The sequence below is a fragment of the Nipponia nippon genome, unplaced genomic scaffold, assembly GCF_047370975.1.
Source record: "Nipponia nippon isolate SJK-2023a ecotype South Korea unplaced genomic scaffold, ASM4737097v1 scaffold_4, whole genome shotgun sequence".
Lineage (NCBI taxonomy): Eukaryota > Metazoa > Chordata > Aves > Pelecaniformes > Threskiornithidae > Nipponia > Nipponia nippon.
The window spans coordinates 106,123,623-106,142,854 of record NW_028262358.1 but is presented as its reverse complement, the minus strand read 5'-3'; the positions used below and the strand labels follow the sequence as shown (position 1 = coordinate 106,142,854).

Sequence of the window (19,232 nt, the reverse complement as noted above, 5' to 3'; positions counted from 1 at the left end):
TTGCCATGGCCGGTGTGAGAGAAATTAATGGCTTAATTCAGTTCCATGGGAGCAAATTTCCTCAGCACAAAAATAAAATGTCAAAGCAGTTTGCCATAATCAGAATTGGCAATGCTCTTCACCTTTATTAGTGACTGTTATTATTTCTTTATTTCTAGAGTGTCCACTGAGTGCTATTATTAATCCCTCAAGAGTGAGAGCTGAAAAAAAGTACACAAATAACGTACAAACCTGCCAATTCATGTGAAAACTACAGCCTAACTTAATAACATGCCCTTTTCTTAGGAAAACCAGGCTGTAGTGAGAAGGGCAGTGAGGCTGAAAGTGTGCAAAGGGAGAGGGCTTGGTGCAGGGCATAGAAGGGGCCAAGGGTGATTGAAGGGGCAAGAGACAGAGAGAAGAGAAGTAGTTCTATTGCTTACAGTTGCTAAATCTGTCTCTGGTGATTAGGTTAAACACTATCACCCTACTTAGCAAAAAATGCAACCATGTGTTACAATGATCTGACTTTTGTTTGCGTGGTGTGCTGAATTTGGGCTTGTATAATTCTAGATCCAAGGTTTCCATTCGGATTTATACGTATAAACTGGTAAAACCTTAAAGACAAGATTTGACTAAGATGGAAATAGAGTTCACTGTATTGCTGAATCTCAACTGAGGGTTTCTGAGAGAGAGGGAGACTGAGCCCAAGACTGAGCCCAGGCACTGAGCTGTGGTCAGGCTGTGTGCACTGAAAAAAATTCCATGAGCTCTGCCTCCTCCCTAGGGAAGTGCAACCCTTCTGGTTCCAAACAGCTGTTGTCGCTCTGTGGTAAAATCTCTAAAAGTAAAAAAAAAGGACAAAGTGTTTTCATTATATTGCAGATTACTATATCTTTGTTTTAGAGATAATTTATGTTTTACAATAAATTTTAGAAGTAAGTCAGCCAAAGCTATACACAATAATGAGGGCAAAACTACTTCTGTTCTGTCTTTGCACCTTTGTGTAATATCCTAATTTGGTCTCACACTAGCTGAGCTATATATTATCTAAATATGTAAGCTACATCTAAGCTTATGTAGCTCCTGTAGACCTAGATAAAAGCCTGGGAATATAGGTTTAAATGTGTACCTTATTTGTAGTCTGCTATGCTGATGTGAGCTGGTTTTTCTTCCGAGCTGAGTTTGCAGCTAGACTTTTAACCATTGGCATCTGGAAAAAACCCTCCCAGAGCCCACTTGGGCATTGCAGCCCTTTCGTCCCCGGTCCCAGGAAGTTCCTTCAAGCTGCCAAAAGTCTTTTTTAATTGCTGCACACTGTCAGTCCTTTCCCCAGTGAAGAATGGGCAGTAGGGCTTAAGTATATTTGTCTCCGTTTGGCTCTCACCTTTTTTTTTCATTCCTGCTATTGGATCTAAGCCCAATACTGAATCCAGCTGCCACAGCTGCTGCTGTTCTGCTGCCTGCCCTGCTTTCTGCTTATGCTTATGTTCCCAAAAAAGCTGCTCTGGGATGTTCTGTGAAATGAATGGGACATCAAGGCGGTGCTAACTGCATTCCCCTTCACTGACAAGCTCTTTTGTTTTGTTGGATGCCCTGAATTTGTGTAAAGTGCTAGTGTTATATGTTCTGAACCTCACTCTTTACAGGGTGAGTTCCTTTTGTCACCTCACTGTTTACAGTACTAAAGTATTTCCTTTGCTGCAATAAGCTATTATGTAGTCTACAAACAAGCTTCTGATCCTGCCAAATTACATTCACTTTAAGTAAGTGAGGAAACTGTGTATCTCTTTTTCCACTTACTCTGATATTCATTTTCAAAGGGTTTCACATCACTTGCCTCTTATAAGCACCTGTACATACATTTTTCTGGCATTGTTCCATGCACATACGATCAGTTAAGTCACACTATAGGTAGTAGTTGATAGTAAAGTAGTAGGGTGTATGCAAGTTCTATGTATGATCAGACATTCTGAAAATACAGACTCACAGTTCCAGTGCTACAAGGACTTGTAATTGTCTCCTTACCTAATCTGCTTAGGATAGCAAATAAGTATTGTAATAACTTTACAGTTGAAGCAGACTGCTGTATATCTGCATCCTGTATCTCACAGTGGTTATAAGTACTTCCCATAGAATGGAAACAGCAGTAAATAGAAATGTTCTGGGGTTTTCAAATGTTCTTATCAACTGCACTGAACTTTCATTTCATCTGTTACATTTAGATCAATATAAATTTATGAGACTTGAAAACAAATATTATAGTGCCAAAATCAAAATCTGAAAGGTCTTTGTAAGATCTTTGCCTACATAAAAAATCTCTTCTGGTTTAATCAAAAGTATGATTTTAAACTGATGTGAACTGTACAGAGCCCTTTGTGAAGATTCTCAGTTCAATTTATAGCAGGATGATTTCTTCTTTAGGTTCAGTTGCTTAAGATTTTTTTTTAAATGACACAGAAATAAGCTAGTTTTTAAATTGTGTAAGACTGTCCAAATTGTTGAGGTGTAATGGTCTAATTTGAAGATTGATTGATTGGACATACTGGTGCATCTTATAAATCCTGTTTGTTAAGATACTTTTAATCATGCCTGCCTGTAGAAAAAGTCTTGGAAGACATGAGAAAAACCATTGTGGAGTTTTGATAATAGCTTTTTCTGAAAAGGATTGAAAAGTCTGTAGAGGAAAATGGTGGCTTCAAGTAGCATGGGTTCATAAAGAAGGAATCCTTGTAGTATCTCAGACAGACTGCAGAGGAACAGTCTCACGGCTCCGTGTTTTCCTTTATTCATTTAAATGCCATGGACATTTAGAACCAAAGTTTAGTCAATTCCTTTAATTAATTCTTATTCCCATATCTTTTGATTCAACATCTTTAGAGGCTCCAGTCAGGCTTTAGTGATGCAGCTGGTCTTGATGGAAGTAGGAAATAAGCAGTGTAGCTCACTGGAGATACCTAGTATTAAAAAAAAACACAGGAAGCAAGAGATTGTCTCTCTGCAGATCTCAAAACATTTGCCAAAAAATAAAAATAAATAGTGGGAACATCTAAATATTTAGATATGAGGTATTTAAAATATAAGACCCTTTATATAAGATGCCCTAACCATTTATTTTTTATCTTAAAGTAATAGCCAACATTTGTGCTAGCCATGTGCAGCCACAGCAAAGAATGAGTGGTAAGGGCCGTACAGACTGAGATATGACTTCGTCACCAACAGCCATATTTTTACCTAATTTGTGTCAGAAGAAACTATGCAAAAATTAGTTTTTTCTCTTTCTACAAGCAGAAAGATTAATGTGTGATGTCAGCTTGTATATTGGTCTTTAAGATATTAAGAGTCACAGTAATACTTATGCCTTCTAGTACTTGGTTCCATGCAAAGACATAAAGCAAGAGAAAAGGAGAATTGTCTTTAAGGATGTTTTTTAGACTTCTTCTCCAAAGCACGTAGGCTGATCGTTATATAAAAGAGAAACTTCAATGACGTAGTCGACCCCAGACGTTTTACCAGCATACATCCTGGAAGGGCTACCATATTTTAATGTTTTCTAATGAATAACTCAGCTGGTCCAGATGAAGACCATATGATGACTCCATTTAACAAATTCCAGTTTAATTTATTTCTTTCAAGGCTGCATTAATCGTGTTTGAAGTTTGTCCCTGCTGAGCTCCTCAGAAGTAGGTAATGCTTACTAGCTTTAAAGGGCTAAAATTCAGCTTAATGGAACGTGACAGCCCCATTGCACTGAATTCTGGGTTGCTTAATTCCTGATTTTAATAAACTTTCAAGTCTCTGCAGAAACCTTTGTGAAGCAAAAGTTTACCAGTATGGACCAACTTTGAGGAAAGCACACATGTAACTAAAGGGTGAAAGCCAAAGTCTGCATGAACTCTGGATTCAAATAGTGAAACAATTCAATATTATGGAAATCTGATGTTTCAGAATGCAACATCTGAATTTGTGTGCATGCTTTTTTGAATTTGAATGCTTTCTTCAAATGAAGCTTTAAAGCATGGCTAAAATTCAAAACTCAGGCTCAAGAAAAGTGACTTTTTGGAATTCATGTAGCATTCGTCTGTTCAGTAAAATGAATATAACTAATTCTTCCTTTGTCTTTTCTGTGATTTAGTGTAGCAGTTCAAATACCAGCTAATGATTTTACTTAATGTTATGATTTAGCTTATTCTGTGGTGATCACAATCATCTTTGCAATGTAGAAAAAAAACCACCGATTTTCTTTGATGACCCTGATGTCGTTCAACTATTAGAAATTCCACTGATGGCCGTATCAGTGACTTCTCTACCTGGTGCTGTAGCTTGGTGTTTGGGGGTCTTTGGGTGGGTTACTATTTCTCCACAAGAGGCCAGCATTACTGCCCCATCTACACTTTTCCTTTTCCTTAAGCATCTCCTTCGAATCACAGAGAAGTGGAGGGGTATCTCCATGGTGTGACCTCATGACACTGTACAGTGGGATTAGAGCAATAGCTCTGATGGAAAATAAAATGGCTCACAGTAATGTTAGCCATTACCTAAGAACACACCATGGGGATATTCCATTTTCTGTAAACCCTACTCATTCCTGGTGGTGTGGGGATGTCAGGGTGCTGCTGGAAATCTCCACTAATCTGCTGATGCTAGAGATGTCCAGAAAACATTTGAGTGGGCAGGTGAGGAGTAGCAAACAATAACATTTTATGAATTAAAAAAGTATGTTTCTCCTCGCTATGGAATTAAGCTTAGGTTTAGCAATGGCTAGAGGTCCCCAGGGCTGGCACCTGTGGAAACAAGGACTGAGCCAATGAATATTTTTTGAAGGGCAGTTATATCTTTCCTGTCAGTAACACTGCTCCATATCTCTTCTATTATTATTCTAGGTGTCCCACCCCTGGGTGTGATGGCTCTGGGCATATTACTGGAAATTATGCTTCACATCGAAGGTATGTAAAGAGAAGGTTTTGTTCTTTAAACCAAACAACTGAAGGGCTAGAAGGGACCTCGACAGACCTCTCTTCTCTCTCTCAATACTGAAGTAGGATCGAGTGCTGTACATAGACATGAGCTGGTCTAACTCATTCTATTTATCACCAATGAATAACATTTCTCAGTTTCAGCATGGCTCACTACCCAAATAGGTAGGAAGATTTTTGCTAATATCTAGCAAAATCTTTGTAGAAAATGCATCCAGTTTTTCTACCTTCTCTGTTAGCCCAGGGAAGCAATTCAACATTTGTAAGTTTCTGCTGCTTTATATTCTGAATGACTTAACTCTTCTCCTCACAATCTTACCTTTCCCGGACTCAAATTCTATTTCTGCATTTTTTTCCTCACAATTTCCTGATGGTTCCTGTCAATCTCTTCCAGACTCCCTCCGTATTTCTCGAAATGCAAAATTGGACCCAGTTCTTTACCTCCCCTCCCAGCTGAAGCCTTACCAGCTTTAATCAGAGGGAAAAAGTACCTCTTTCATCTAATATGCACCAGTCTTGTTAGTACATTTCAGAGTAAAGCTTGGCTTGTTTTTAAATCGCAACACATTGTACACAACTATGTCAAGCCAGAAGAATGGAAAGAGAAATTTATGGATGAAAGCTGTTACCTTAACTGCCTAAACTATAACTATGATCCTTACCAGGGGCCAAAGAAAGCTTCACGTTTACTAATTAGGGTATTGTTGGTAACCCCAAAATTAATTACAGTGGTACCAGTGTAGAAGTAGTGTTACGAATGCTGTGTAATTAGCAATTCCCCTGTTGCTATTTGAGAACTATAAATCAGTAGAGAAGAGCTGCACCGTATTTTGTAAATAGCTATCCACTGTTTAATCAAAGAATACTAGCGTAGCCCACCTTTCTTTTGTTAGTAAAGGCTCTTTACTCCCATGCATAGTAATACTGTTGAGTCTGGATATTTGCTTGCTTCACAAAGTCCCTGTAGTTTTACAATTGGCTATAACTAGTCAATACACAAATTCCCAGTTTAAATGTATTCCCAGTAAAAGCAACAAACAATTTAAAGTCAAAACATAAATAACATAGAGATTGGGAATGTGCCGTACCTTTACATGCTGTAAAAATGAAAGATCACTATAACAATTTCTGTAATGCACAGTTAAACATTAAATGTACAAATAACATTATAAAGGAGAAGATATAAACACTTTAAAAGCACTTACATGATGTAGGAGATTAAATCACACTTTCAAAGGGATTTAAGGTCAAATTTAGAACTACATTTAACTATATGTGGATTTATCAGCTCACACCTCTACCAGCACTGTGCTTGGTGTAGCTATGACCCAACTTTGCTATTTCAGGAAACTGTTTATGTATTTGGTCATCTGTTTAACCAGAAACAGGCAGGACAAGGAAGATGCAGAAGGCAAAGTGTCACAAACAAGAAACCTAAAAGTTGGCAGGGTTAGCAGGGGAGAATCACTGCATGTTGCCTCATTTTCTAAACCCTTTCCCTGCGCGTTGTCTCCTGGCCACTGTAGGGCCGGACCATGAGCTGGATGGTGTTACCTGCTTTCGTCTGTAAATTCTTACATTCTTGTGTTTTTGCAGATGAGTGCTGCACCAATTTTTCATTTGATTCTGTAGCATACTCAGTATAGATAAAGATATAAAAAGTAATTCTGCAAAACTAAGTGATCTGGAATTTGTCCAGTCTATTGGGATTTAATGCATTTAACCTTTTGAAATGCCACAGTGTCTATATTGACTACATAACTCCTTCGTTTCTCTTCCAAAAGACCTCCGGCAGCTCCGGATCCATGGCTGCCTACGGGCACGGGGACACTGACACCGAAGGAGTAATGTCATCTTTGCTTAAAACCACTGATGTCCCCAGGAGACCTGTCAGATTTACATGGAGCCAGACCCACACTGTTCAGATCACGATAGCTGCCGAGACCATTGCTGAAGTGGTGAGGCTGGCAAAATGCACGCTCTTTAAAAGGGCAGCAAACCAGTAGCTTAAATCTAGAGCTGTTAAGTGTGAAAGACCCCACAGCACATTCACAGTTAAGCTTTCTGATTCCCACACTGAAAATCAGCATTTACCTCTGCTTGCATCTGAGTTAGCACTTTTGTTTGTATTTGATACCATCACTTACAACCCTTCCAGTTTCAGAAGGAAAAGAATGACAAACTTCTCTCCTAAATGGCTGCCAAGATGCTTAGACATCATCTGTATTTAAAATGGCTGCTCCACAGCAAGCACACATGAAGGCAGATTTAACTCTGCCATAAATCTCTGCAGTTCCACACACCCATGCAAGAAGTTATATCAGCATATACCGGTGTTGAATTTCTCTTGTTATCTTTTATCTTCATACATAAGGAATTAAACTGATATAAAAATGAACTAATATGTTTACTTTGTAATAGCTTTTGGTTATTATAGGATAAAAAAAAATAAAGCAAAGGCTCATCTTTGACATATGTTTTCTTGGTGAATCTGCTGTCAGAAGAAAAATGAATTAATCATAACCTCAGAAGCTGCCTGTTGGAAATGTCTGTTTAGAGGACCTGAAAGGTCTTAGAATTTTCTAATAAATCATAGTGCCAGAATAGAGAGATCTATTGCAAAAAGATGATGCACCAAAATACCAATAAGTTGGTGATAATTAAATTGATTTAATAAGTAGAAAGCATTAAATCATTAGTCAAGGCAAAAATTCTTCATTCAGATTTTGTTGTGAAAATGTCATCATCTACAAGCATACCCATCTGTACATCTACTAAAAAAAGTATTGCTTTCTGAGGCATTTCTATTAACTATTTAGTTTTCAAATGCAAAACCTAATTATTCTCACACAGTGGGTACGACTAGTCTCACAGATAAGCTAGGGATATCTGTAACTCCTGTCATCTCCCCTTCACTTTCTGCAGTCCAGGTTGTATGGGGAGCAATGAAGCAACCTGTTCCCAAAATGTCCCCTTGTCCCAGAGCCTGCTTCCTCTTATTCTAAATCCCTTAGACTGTGTTCCTCCTGCCTCTGTCTTCTCAGAGATTATGATATGATTATTTTTGAAGCAAACTATTTTTAAGTGGCACAGGCTTTCTGAGGTTTAGTTAGTACACAGGGAACTATGGTACTTTGGTGTGCACTATGCAAATTGGAATAAACAGCAGCTTACTTTAAAAAGGAAAATGGTCAGCTGCATTTAAACTAGAAAATGAAATGGGATGAGAGCACAGGTCCAAGCATCAGAGTGCAGATGCCTACACTATTAAATTGTTAGCCCGTCCCCTGGCATGGTACTGATCCTGGGCCACTGAAACTCTCCCAGGCAATTCTCAGATATGATTTGGGGCTCAGCATGGTTCCAGATCATTCTCTATAAGCGATACGAGTGTAGCTGATATACTTTACAGAGACAGAGTTTAGCTGTACAGATGTGAGCTTGCTGGTCTTGGGTCAAAACAGCAGTTCTAGGTCCCTTCCATTTACCAGCAGAGCCATGCCATATCACTAAAAGTTGCTAGGTAATACACTATGTCCAATATCTTGTGCTAACGTTCCTCCCTTTCTTTAATTGACTTATTTATGACTTTGCAGCGTATAAACTCTATTTTTTTCTATTTTTCATTTACCAACACAGAATTCTGTCTGTGATTGCATCACCCTTTTCTCTGCTTGTTCCTCCCAGTCCTTGCTGGTCGTGACAAGACAAAATAACTGAAAATTTTGCTACTACCGTTTCTGTCTCTTCTTCCTGAAGACAGGACCTACTATACAACACTGAAGTACCTTTTGTCATGCTGAAAAGAAAAATTTAATCTTCTATTTTGTTTCTTTCTCTATGGAAACTTTTCTTTGGCGACAGTCCTTTGTCTCTCATCTCAATACTTTGGAAGGTGGTGTTCTGCTGATGGATTTCTTTTTTAATGTTGATATGTTAAGGTGGAAATAACATTTAAACAGAGGACAAAGCATGATTTTTTGATAGACATATTTGTGTCCTCGGATAGCAACTACTTAAAAAAATCTTTAAATATATATTAAAGTCATTGTCAAGTCTACTAAATGGTTCCTATAATGAATTCATCATATGCAAAGGGAAAGCTGAGCTTATAAAATCTTGGACTTGATATATCTTTTTCCATCTTGTGTAGTTAAAACCAACATTCTCAGTGTCTAGTTAAATGTAACCTTGTGTAGCCTAACATATAACTTTGTCTCTACCAAATCTTTTTGTCTGGGTGAGTTCTAAGCACTTAAACTCTTTCTCAGGAAGGCACAGTCCAGCTCTGAGCTCTGCCATGTTTTTATTCAACCGTTCTATAGGATTCTTACATGACGTTTGAGAAGGTTTTGATAGTGTTTCTAATGTGCTCCCTGGAGAAATCTTTAGTCCTACCAAGAGATCCAAACACTCCTGGTTTTTGAGCCTGTTCTTCCATCCCTCTCAGACACACAGAGGACGTAATGTCTCTCAGCCCTGAAACACTGCCTTCTATTGCTTTTAAAGCTGTCGCTGCTGCTGCTGAGTCAGCTGGAGGGATTATTAGGCAGAGAGTTGAAGAGCTGCTTTCCCTGGCTCCTTGGGGACTGCCTGTGCGTGTGGGCTGCACAGGGCCTGCAGCCCTGGCTGCATCACCAACCGAGATACGCGGATTCCCCCTCGTGGCTACATGCTGCAGCTCTTATTTAAACCGCCTCAGCTTTGATTTTGGAAACTGGACAGGATTACTTATTCTGCCAGTTTTTCACATAGAAAGCGTATCCCTTGTAAACTGTACCCAAGAATGAGAAATTGCATTTTTAAAATGTTTTCTTTCACTCAGTCTTTCAGGCTGTCCGCGAGCAAAGAAAAGTGGGATCAGGATAGCACAAAGCAAGGAAGACAAAGAAGACCAAGAGCCAATTAGGTGAGAACAAATATTGTCAAAGGGCCTTCGTGTGTTTTATAAGGTCATACATATCTTCAGCTTTTTATTAAGGCATAAATGTTACTGTGTGATAGTTATCCAAGAGCAGATGGCCACATTGATTTCTATGAGTGAACTGCAAATCAAGGATGTGTGCTGATTTATTCTAGCCAAGGATACAATCTTCTATAATTTAGAAAGAGTTTTAAATATGTTTTCCACATGAAATCAAAAAATTATTTAAATCTTTATTTCCTAAAAAACCCTTAAACATTGCATACTATAGACAAACCATACATGCTAAATAAAATAGTTATGGGAACAGAGAATTGAGTATTTATATGACATTGCTGCAATAAATCTGACTGTATGCAGTTTGCAAGAGGAAAAAATGCCTACCTATAGGTCTTGGTTTCTTTTTGCAAGGTGCTCTGATGCCAGTGGCCACTGAACTCAGCAGGTTTAGTGACTACTTAGACCATTCAGGACTGGATCCTCGGTGGAGAGTTTCAGCAATATTTTAGTGTAGGACAAACAGTGAAGTAACTGGCCTTGTTTTGACATGTGTTATGTAGCAGTGTACTGAAAAAAACATTATTTTCTTTAAACATTTCACTTTGAAGATTCTAACCTGTTCCTTCTAACCCTGGTTATTTGTTTTTTAGAAGTATACAGGGCAAATGTATGGGGGAATTCCCAAGTAAGGAAAACCATCAGATGAATACGGAACTGCCTTCATTGATCCCTCTAGACTGTAGCGCATAGTTTGTTATAATCTCTCCTATTCAGAGAGTGGTTAAAGGTGCTCAGCATTTCTGATGAGGCGCTATGATCACTTCATATCTAACAGTTTATACCAAACATTTCAGACAAGTCTTCTTTAGATTCCATACACATAAATAAAATGTACCAAGGATTATACTAAGTAGGATTTTATGCTTATAGAGTTTTTATGGGCAATTTCCCTGCTGAGTGGAGCTCAGTAGCCAACATTTCAATTCCAGTGTGATATTTACTGTAATGAACACCTGCAATTCAAATATATATCTCAGACCTTTTGTTGCAACTGCACAGTATCAACAACTGTGACTTCATCTACTGGCTAGCCTCCCTACAGTTTATCAAAGAACATAATTTTTTTTCCATATTAGCAAAATTCTGCTTGTAATTTTACCCACTAAAGGGTATCTTGACTATTTTTAAGACCACAGTGCATGATTGTTCTTTTCTTTTCATGTCGGGTTTATTTTGACTTTGTTGTAGAGGCTACCAGGTATATGATGGCAAGACAATAAAGTTTATCTCATCTATCTGCTATCCAGATGTCCAGTTCCTGGTTGTGATGGTCAGGGTCATATAACTGGAAAATATGCATCCCATCGCAGTGCGTCAGGGTGTCCTCTAGCTGCCAAAAGGCAAAAGGATGGGTACCTAAATGGCTCACAGTTCTCTTGGAAGTCTGTGAAGACGGAAGGAATGTCATGTCCAACCCCAGGATGTGATGGCTCAGGACATGTCAGTGGTAGTTTTCTTACTCATCGTAGGTGAGTAACTATGGCTTATATTTTTTGCTTATGGTTATTATTTAAATTCGATTGGCAAGATTTGAAATACAGCTTTTTGTCATGGCATTTCTGTTCGTTTTGAATTTCATTATTACTTTGAAAAATAATCTTCCTACATATATTTGCAGATAACTGGAAATCAAGACATACGATTTTTTTGATGCAAGTCCTTGTAGGTAGAGACCCAAATCTGAATCTATAATACACAGAAAATTTTAGGGAAAAAAGTGTGCATGACAATAACTGTAAATCTGCGACTGCTTAATTGAGTGACTCTGGACAAATTACCTTATGACAGACTTTATAATACACATCTGAATCCTCCTGATTTTCAGAGATGTCGAGCACATTCTTGATTCCCAAACATCAGAGCATGGAACTAAAGAATTTAAGGAACCAGTTCCATAAAAACAAAGTACTTTTATTCATTTGGCAATGAAAATGTTCGCTCATAACAATAAACGTAGAATACAGTGGATTAATTAAAACTAATGGAACACAAATATTTGACAGAAGAAACACAAAGAACAATTTTTCATAAACATAGCAAAAATAAGAGAACTTCAGTGATGACATTTTTCATAGCTTTTAAGGGATTAAGGAAGAGAAAGTGGCCAGTCTATTAGAGATAAATCTTGCTGCCATTTTAGATATTAGGTTATGAGGAAGCAAGGGTGTTCTTGGAGCTTTGGGTGGGAATATCAGCCTGAACATGACTATAATGCCAAAGCAAATTTCTTATTATATAATCACTAATATAAAACTCTATTGCTTCAAATATGTCAAGCCAATGCACCTAATTTGTCACTCCTCTCCAGGCAGACCTCACTTGAACTTCTGTACCTTTTAGTTAACTAAACCAACCTGATCTTGTTTTGTAGTCAGTTCTAGATATGGAGGTGAAAAGTGTACTTCTTCTTCCTTCTCTTGCCTGTAACTATTTCCTCTGATTCTTTCTCTGACAACCCTTTATAGCTTAACTCAAAAGCGTTACCCTTACTACAACCTCTCCAGACTTTGTGCACATAGTTCCTATTTATTGTCTAGGTTCAAAGCTGTTTTTCTACTCAGTGTTTGTGTGGTACCTACCATCAAGAGATTCTGGTCCATGACCTGAGGTGCTACGTAGGTGGTCAAACGTACTACACAGCCTGCAACTCCCACAGGCTTTAGGGAGCGGCAGATGCAAAAGCCCCAACCATTTGTGCCGATGTCCACATGTGGATTTATGTTTCTGACTTTCAGTAAAATATCAGTATTAGTGTTCATATTTCAATTTAGCTTTCTTCATAATAGTGTAACATTTATTTAACTCATAGAGATCTGTCATTAAAATTTTGAAATTATTTTACCTTTAGTTGAAAGGTACAATATAATTACTGAGAGATTGTTTGCAAGGAGTATTTACATAGTATTTACATTTTCAAGCAGAAAATTCTTGCAACAAGTATAACTAACTTCTAAAAGGAACGTACTGATGCTAAATTTAACTAGTCTTCAAAACTAAGGGGCAAATGGTACCTAGAGAGTTGGTTTTTTTTTAATAAGAATGTTTTCATGAAAAAAATAGAATAACATTTAAATTCTTTTTTTTTTTTTCAATGGAGAAACCTAAATATGACATTTAGCCACATAGCAAACATGTGCTTTCTTGAGTACCATTATCTTAAGTAGAAACTGAGACATGTAAAAGGCTTAGCTTATAAGACCAGTTTTTGGGCAAAAAGGTCCATTGTTAGAGGAGAGCACCAGAAGATGAAACGTTGCTTAAAAAGGCTGTCTGAATTAGACTGATGTTACTTAATTGTCTTGATGTAACAAAGCACTGATATTCTAAGTTGTTGTGAGCAAATTTAACAATTTCTTGAAGCTCCCATAAGCTATGGCAATATTAATAAAAAGCCATATTATTTTAAAAATATGATTCATTCTTGTAGAATTCTTAAGATGCTGTTAAAAGAGCTTAGTTCATTTGCTCATACAAAGAAAAGCGCTTGAAGCCGTTTTAGGTGCCTTAGGATAATTTACGTGGCCCCCAGCTGTTGCTCAGAAAGGCACACATCTGTGGTATGTCCAGTGTCATATTTACCATCCTTAATGATATGTCTTCCCAAATGGCATTTCATGCCCGTATATGGACAACTGAATCAAACTCTGCACATAGGATTGAGCTTCAGAACAATTCACCTACTTTAAGAATCTACTTATAGGTGAACAAGGTGCTTTTGCTCCTCCTCCAGTGAATGGAGTCAATGGATCCTGGAGAGTTGTTCACTTCACCTGTGAAGTAGGCATCTGCCTTTGATCAGAGCTGCACCCTAAATGTCACTGAGTGCATCAACGGGGAGTGGGATTCACCTGACTACAAAAAGACATTTTATGCCATTGGAAGTGTTGATGGGGCATGCAAGATGGCCATACTGGGCTGGGAAAAATGACTGAAGATTTGTGAGACACTTCCGTTCTCTGATGGTGACAGCTGAGAGCTGAATGTACTTCACAGGGGATCTGGAAGGGTGCTAGACTTGTTAAATGAATGGGCCCCAGAGCTCCATGGCAGCTTTGACGCATAGTTTCCATGCAGACATTTAAACCTAGGTGTCCTAATCTGGAGTTCAATCCCACCTAAACTACAGCCTATGCATTTCCTTACCTAAGGACAGAATATCCCCTCCCTTTTAGTGTATCCATTTTAATAGGCTGTGGTGTCCTACCTCTAACAACATTTTGCTATAGAGCTATGGCTGTAAATCTCAACCGCCACCTTCTGAAAAGAATCAATGCTATGACAACTACACACTAAAACCAGGCTTATGTACAGCCTTTTTCAGGTATAGCTGTGTCCAGCATGTGTGGGGAGAAAGCAGGGCTATGACAACTGAGTCAGTAAAAACCCCTAGGAAAGCAGTAGTTAAAAGTCTTCAGTTTAGGCAGTACACCTTGCTTTTCTCCTGATAGGTCACTTTTCTTTGCTAGTACAAATATTTTTCTATCAGCAGACTTCTCTAAGCATATATATTAATTGCATGTGTAGTGTCCTTAATGTGTTATTTGAGATTTTATATTCTGCCATTCATAGACAGCTGTTAATGTGCTATTATCCAAGCAGCTGTAATAGCCTGGAAACTGGAATGGCAGACTGGCTTGTGAAAATGATGCCAACTGTTCCATTAATTAAAAAAATATACATTGAGATTTTTGAGGGAAAGATTTCTTAGAGCTGTTGTTCCACCTTGTACGCATGGTGTAATTCCACTGATATCAATGGACCCTTGAGATGATCCACAAGTGCTGGTAAATCAGTACTTAGTTAAAAACCTGCTCCAACTGGTATTACATAGTCTGGAATTTAAATATATGCATATTTGTACATACATGCTTCTGAAGTAGAAATAAGTAGTAAACTGAAAAAGTCACAAATTTCAGTAACTTTTGAATCTTACCCTATGAACAAAGGCACCAAAAAAGGTTTCTGTTTTTTAACGTTAGCCATGCCTGTCTGCAGATATTCGTATGAACAGTTTATTTTGTCAAGGAGTTTTGCATAGGAAAGAGTGGCAACAGAGGGTTATCAGAAGGGACTTGAAGCATAGGTTTAACAGTGTATACTTCCAAAAAGAGCCTGTGCTAGCAGGAGAGGCCGGTGTGAAATTAGGTGACCTACCAGCAACATGAAAATGAATTGGAAGGCATGTAAGCATGCAGTCAGTAAATGAAATAGGTTATAATGAAATGTAAATTGGTTATTATACTGTAGCTTTCCAGTTTGGTTCTTGAACAGGCCCTTACATTCTCATATTTAATTTAAGAAGATTTTTCTGGACGGCATCATTTCTAATATAATGATCAGCTGGGGACTTTCTCAGAATATACTTGGATTTAGCAACCCTGCTCCTTAACACAGAAGTGGAAATGTGCTTGTGCTGACTTCAGTGGAAATTACATTCAGAAATGCCATTTCAGATCTAAAACAATGTTCTTGCTCCCATCTCCTCTCCACTTTTATTTAAATCAGTGTTCACCTATTTCAAACACAGTAATGCAGCTTTTAAATTCCCTTTACTATGGAAAACTGTTATGGTTTAACCCCAGTAGGGAGCTCAGCCCCATACAGCTGCTCGCTCCCTCCCTCCCATCAGGATGGGGGAGAGAATCTGAGAGGTAAAAGCAAGAAAACTCATGGGTTGAGACAAAGACAGTTTACTAAGTAAAGCAAAAGCCACGCACCCAAGCAAAGCAAAGCAAGGAACTCATTCACTGCTTCCCATCAGCAGGCAGGTGTTCAGCCATCTCCAGGAAAGCAGGGCTCCATCACGGGTAATGGTTACTTGGGAAGACAAACGCCATCACTCCGAATGTCCTCCCCTTCCTCCTTCTGCCCCCAGCTTTATATCGCTGAGCATGACGTCATGTGGTATGGGATATTCCTTTGGTCAGTTGGCGTCAGCTGTCCCAGCTCTGTCCCCTCCCAGCTTCTTATGCACCCCCAGCCTGCTCGCTGGTGGGGTGGGGTAAGAAGCAGAAAAGGCCTTGGCGCTGTGTAAGCGCTGCTCAGCAATAATGGAAACATCCCTGTATTATCAACACTGTTTAGGTCACAAATCCAAAACATAGCCCCATACTAGCTACTATGAAGAAAATTAACTCTATCCCAGCCAAAACCAGTACAAAAACATATGCTAGTAGAGCTATAATATGCAAGAGATGATCAAATTATAAGTATTTTCCCCATTTACTGCCTAATGCTAAATCGAGATGAAAATATGAGGAAGGGGAATTTTTCTTTAGTGTCTCTGTATCCTTGCTGAGGACAGTGGGACTCCAAGATCCGTAAACAAGTTTATAGAATAGGATTTGTATTTGAGCAGCAAGGGCATGCCACTGTGTTTGCAAAATATATAGATGTGCTGGGAGGAAGTAAGGGACATCATCCAGTGCCTTTTCCCTTCTGAAGGAATATATGTAAAAATTGTGAGGTGGCTATGGGAAATGTTTACATACGACTGTTATGGGCTATCCACTTTATGGATAGGAAGGCCTAGTTAATGGTAAGGCTGTCAGAATGCCTGTGGGAAGATAATAGCAGTGCACTCAGTTCAGCCATCACCTCATGGGCACGTCCTGAGGTGAAGGAGCACTGCCAGTGGTGTTTCCCGCAAAATTCTAGGTTGGTCACAGCTCTGAGCTGCACAGCTGCATCACTAAGCCTGGGAACAGGCAGATTGGGAAAAGATTAAAAGATAGAAAGATAAAAACTCAAGACAGGAGCTGCCCTCAACAGCTGCTTGCTAGAAGCAGGCAGATACCAACACTCATACAGATCCTCAGAGAACCTCTGAGCTCCCAAACACTGAAAACATTCGGGAGATGACACACATGAGGAAAGAAGGGTGGAGATGTAGATTTTCATGTGCAGATCCTTTTTCTTATGAAATATGCTTTGCTAGAAACAGATATTGTCTAAAAAAACCTGTGTCATTGACCTCAGCTCCCAAAGGGAAGGTTTGCAAGTGCCACCTATGGTCAAACCTCCTGGTGCTCAGGGCTGCAGCTTAAGCCTGTGTCCAAAGAACAGCAGCTCACCCCAGGGTTTAGCTGGGGTGGGTGTTCACACACAGAGTGCCGAAGGGGCAGTAGCTCTGTAATCCAGATGCTTTGCATCTGCAAATGTGTGCTAGTGGCTGCAAATATGCTCCTAAATTATTGTAGACCTTTCAGTCTTTGTTTGCCTGAAGTCACATCCTCTCTTAGCATCAGCATTTCTCAGCTTTGGCATTTAAAAACATAAAAATACTTAGCGTTATTTCAGTGAATGAGTCTTGCAGAAATGAGCTATATGGTTACAAAGAACGTGAGAAGGCCTCAGATTATTCTGAGTTTTCTGTTTTGTATGTAGGCTTGCAACCTCTGTTATTTCAGCAAAATCAGTCCTGCAGAGTCTTGGACCTGAAATAGCCTTTGTGTTGATGCAGTGTTGTATGAGGCCTATAAATATGACAGCAGGACTTACATTACGTTAAGTTGTCTGAGATACTAAATGCCAGCTACTCCTTTCAGTTCATGGCGAAATGAAAGTGCCCAGAATTTAGATGGAGGTAATCATTTCCTAGCAGGTGTCAGCTTTTCGGCAGGATAGGAAGTATATTTGAAATAAAGCCTGAATTTTAAAAAATGTTTTCTGATATTTGCAAATAAATGCAGAGAGGAAAACTTAGAAGTTTTATTAAACAACTGAAAATATAATGTAAAGTTATATCAGATCTGAGTTTCTATACATACAGACATATATATGATGCAACGTTCCCTATGGACTAAGGCAAATTAAAGATATCAGAAGGTGCATACTAATACTGTGGTTCGGTGCTGTGAACCACAGTGCAGAAATGAGATATGTCATGATAAAATACCCTGTGTAAAAACAACAAAAAAATAATTGCGAGCATCCTTTAAAACACAAAGAATCCAAACTACCAGATGAATTCTCAGGATCCTCTAAACTTCCAGAATACCATATTTGTGAGGAATTTGCGTCCAGCAATTATATCTGCAGGGAACCAAAGGTTAAAAAGCACTTTCGAAAGGTGTTCCTATGCTATGTTGAAGATAACATTGAAAATGGTAAAAACTTTGCAGAGAGGAAATTTTTCTTGCTCTTCCATTTATCTATTTATGAAACATAAATACTGTCAAACTTCAGATTTGTAAGAACCTTTTAATATGCAACTCAGTAAATTATTTGACTGCATCTATTTCTAGCCAGGCCTCTTGTCAATTCAACTCTTGTCCTTTGTTTTATTTGTTGCTACAGTAAGTTGACAGAGTGCCACATTTGAGTCAACATTAATTCACTCTTTATTCTTGTTGTTTCACTTTTTCCCTGGTAGGTTTTTTTAAAGTTGTTTAGGGTGTTTGTTTGTTTGTTTGTTTGTTTGTTTGTTTGTTTTTAATCTGCCTGTCCCCTCCCTGCCATTGATTTATTTTGCTGTTTCCCACCTCTGATGTTTTTCCTATAAGCTCTATGTTGCAATTCAGCAGGAAAAAGTCATACAGTGTTAAGAGCATAGAAGAACTAAGCAAACTCACTGCATTTAACAGCAATTACAACTGACGATAAGCATCATCATGGTGACATTATTGAAAGATGATAGACATGAAAATGTGGTGGCATCTCCAAGAAGGCAAGGAGAGAAACATGGTAACTAAATGCAATAGTAATATACATAAAGAAGAAAAACATTAAACTAAAAATTGTGAGGTGGATCCTGCAGTACAAAGGATTTTTTGACTCTAGGAATTTTATGTTGACCCATAAGCTCAAGGGAAAAGGGTCTTTTTAAATCGCTTTTCAACACCTTCCTCTTCCCATCCTTCTCCTCTCCTACTGCATCTGTGCCAGCCCTCTTCCATTCTCTTTTTCTGTGGCTCCTGTTCGGTCCTTCTTACTTCTGGACTTCGCAGTCCTCAGCTTTTGAGGTATCTGGCCCTCAGGTAGCTTCTCCTGAGCACTGGCAGAAGAGGACAGGCAGTCTCACTGGTGGTGTATCCAGCAAGCAGCCTTCTGCTCCGGGCCCTGCAGCCCTGAACGGGGCTGATGGCAGAGAAGGTGCTTCCAGCTGTTATACACACAAAGTACATGGAGGGTCTGGCAGCCAAACACTACTTCACATCTATTGAGCATGTCCAAATGACAGTCTGTCACAGGCTTATAACTCTGCCAAATCTACATTTGTTTTCATGAGGACAGCAGAATGCATCTCTAAACTCAGAGCAATACCCCATGAAATGTCAAGTCTTGCTCCAGTT

At 38.8% G+C, this 19,232-nt stretch overlaps 1 protein-coding gene across 18 annotated transcripts in view; it reads left to right on the top strand.

Annotated features, from left to right (window-relative positions):
• The window catches only part of MYT1L (myelin transcription factor 1 like), a 317,451-nt gene that overhangs the window by 282,147 nt on the left and 16,072 nt on the right, over positions 1–19,232 (top strand). For all 18 annotated transcript variants that reach the window (XM_087775981.1, XM_087775982.1, XM_087775980.1 and 15 more), the window contains 3 exons: positions 4,863–4,925; positions 9,781–9,864; positions 11,187–11,408. In XM_087775981.1, the coding sequence (XP_087632107.1) occupies positions 4,863–4,925; positions 9,781–9,864; positions 11,187–11,408 (369 nt within the window). The remainder of the gene's footprint in view (positions 1–4,862; positions 4,926–9,780; positions 9,865–11,186; positions 11,409–19,232) is intronic.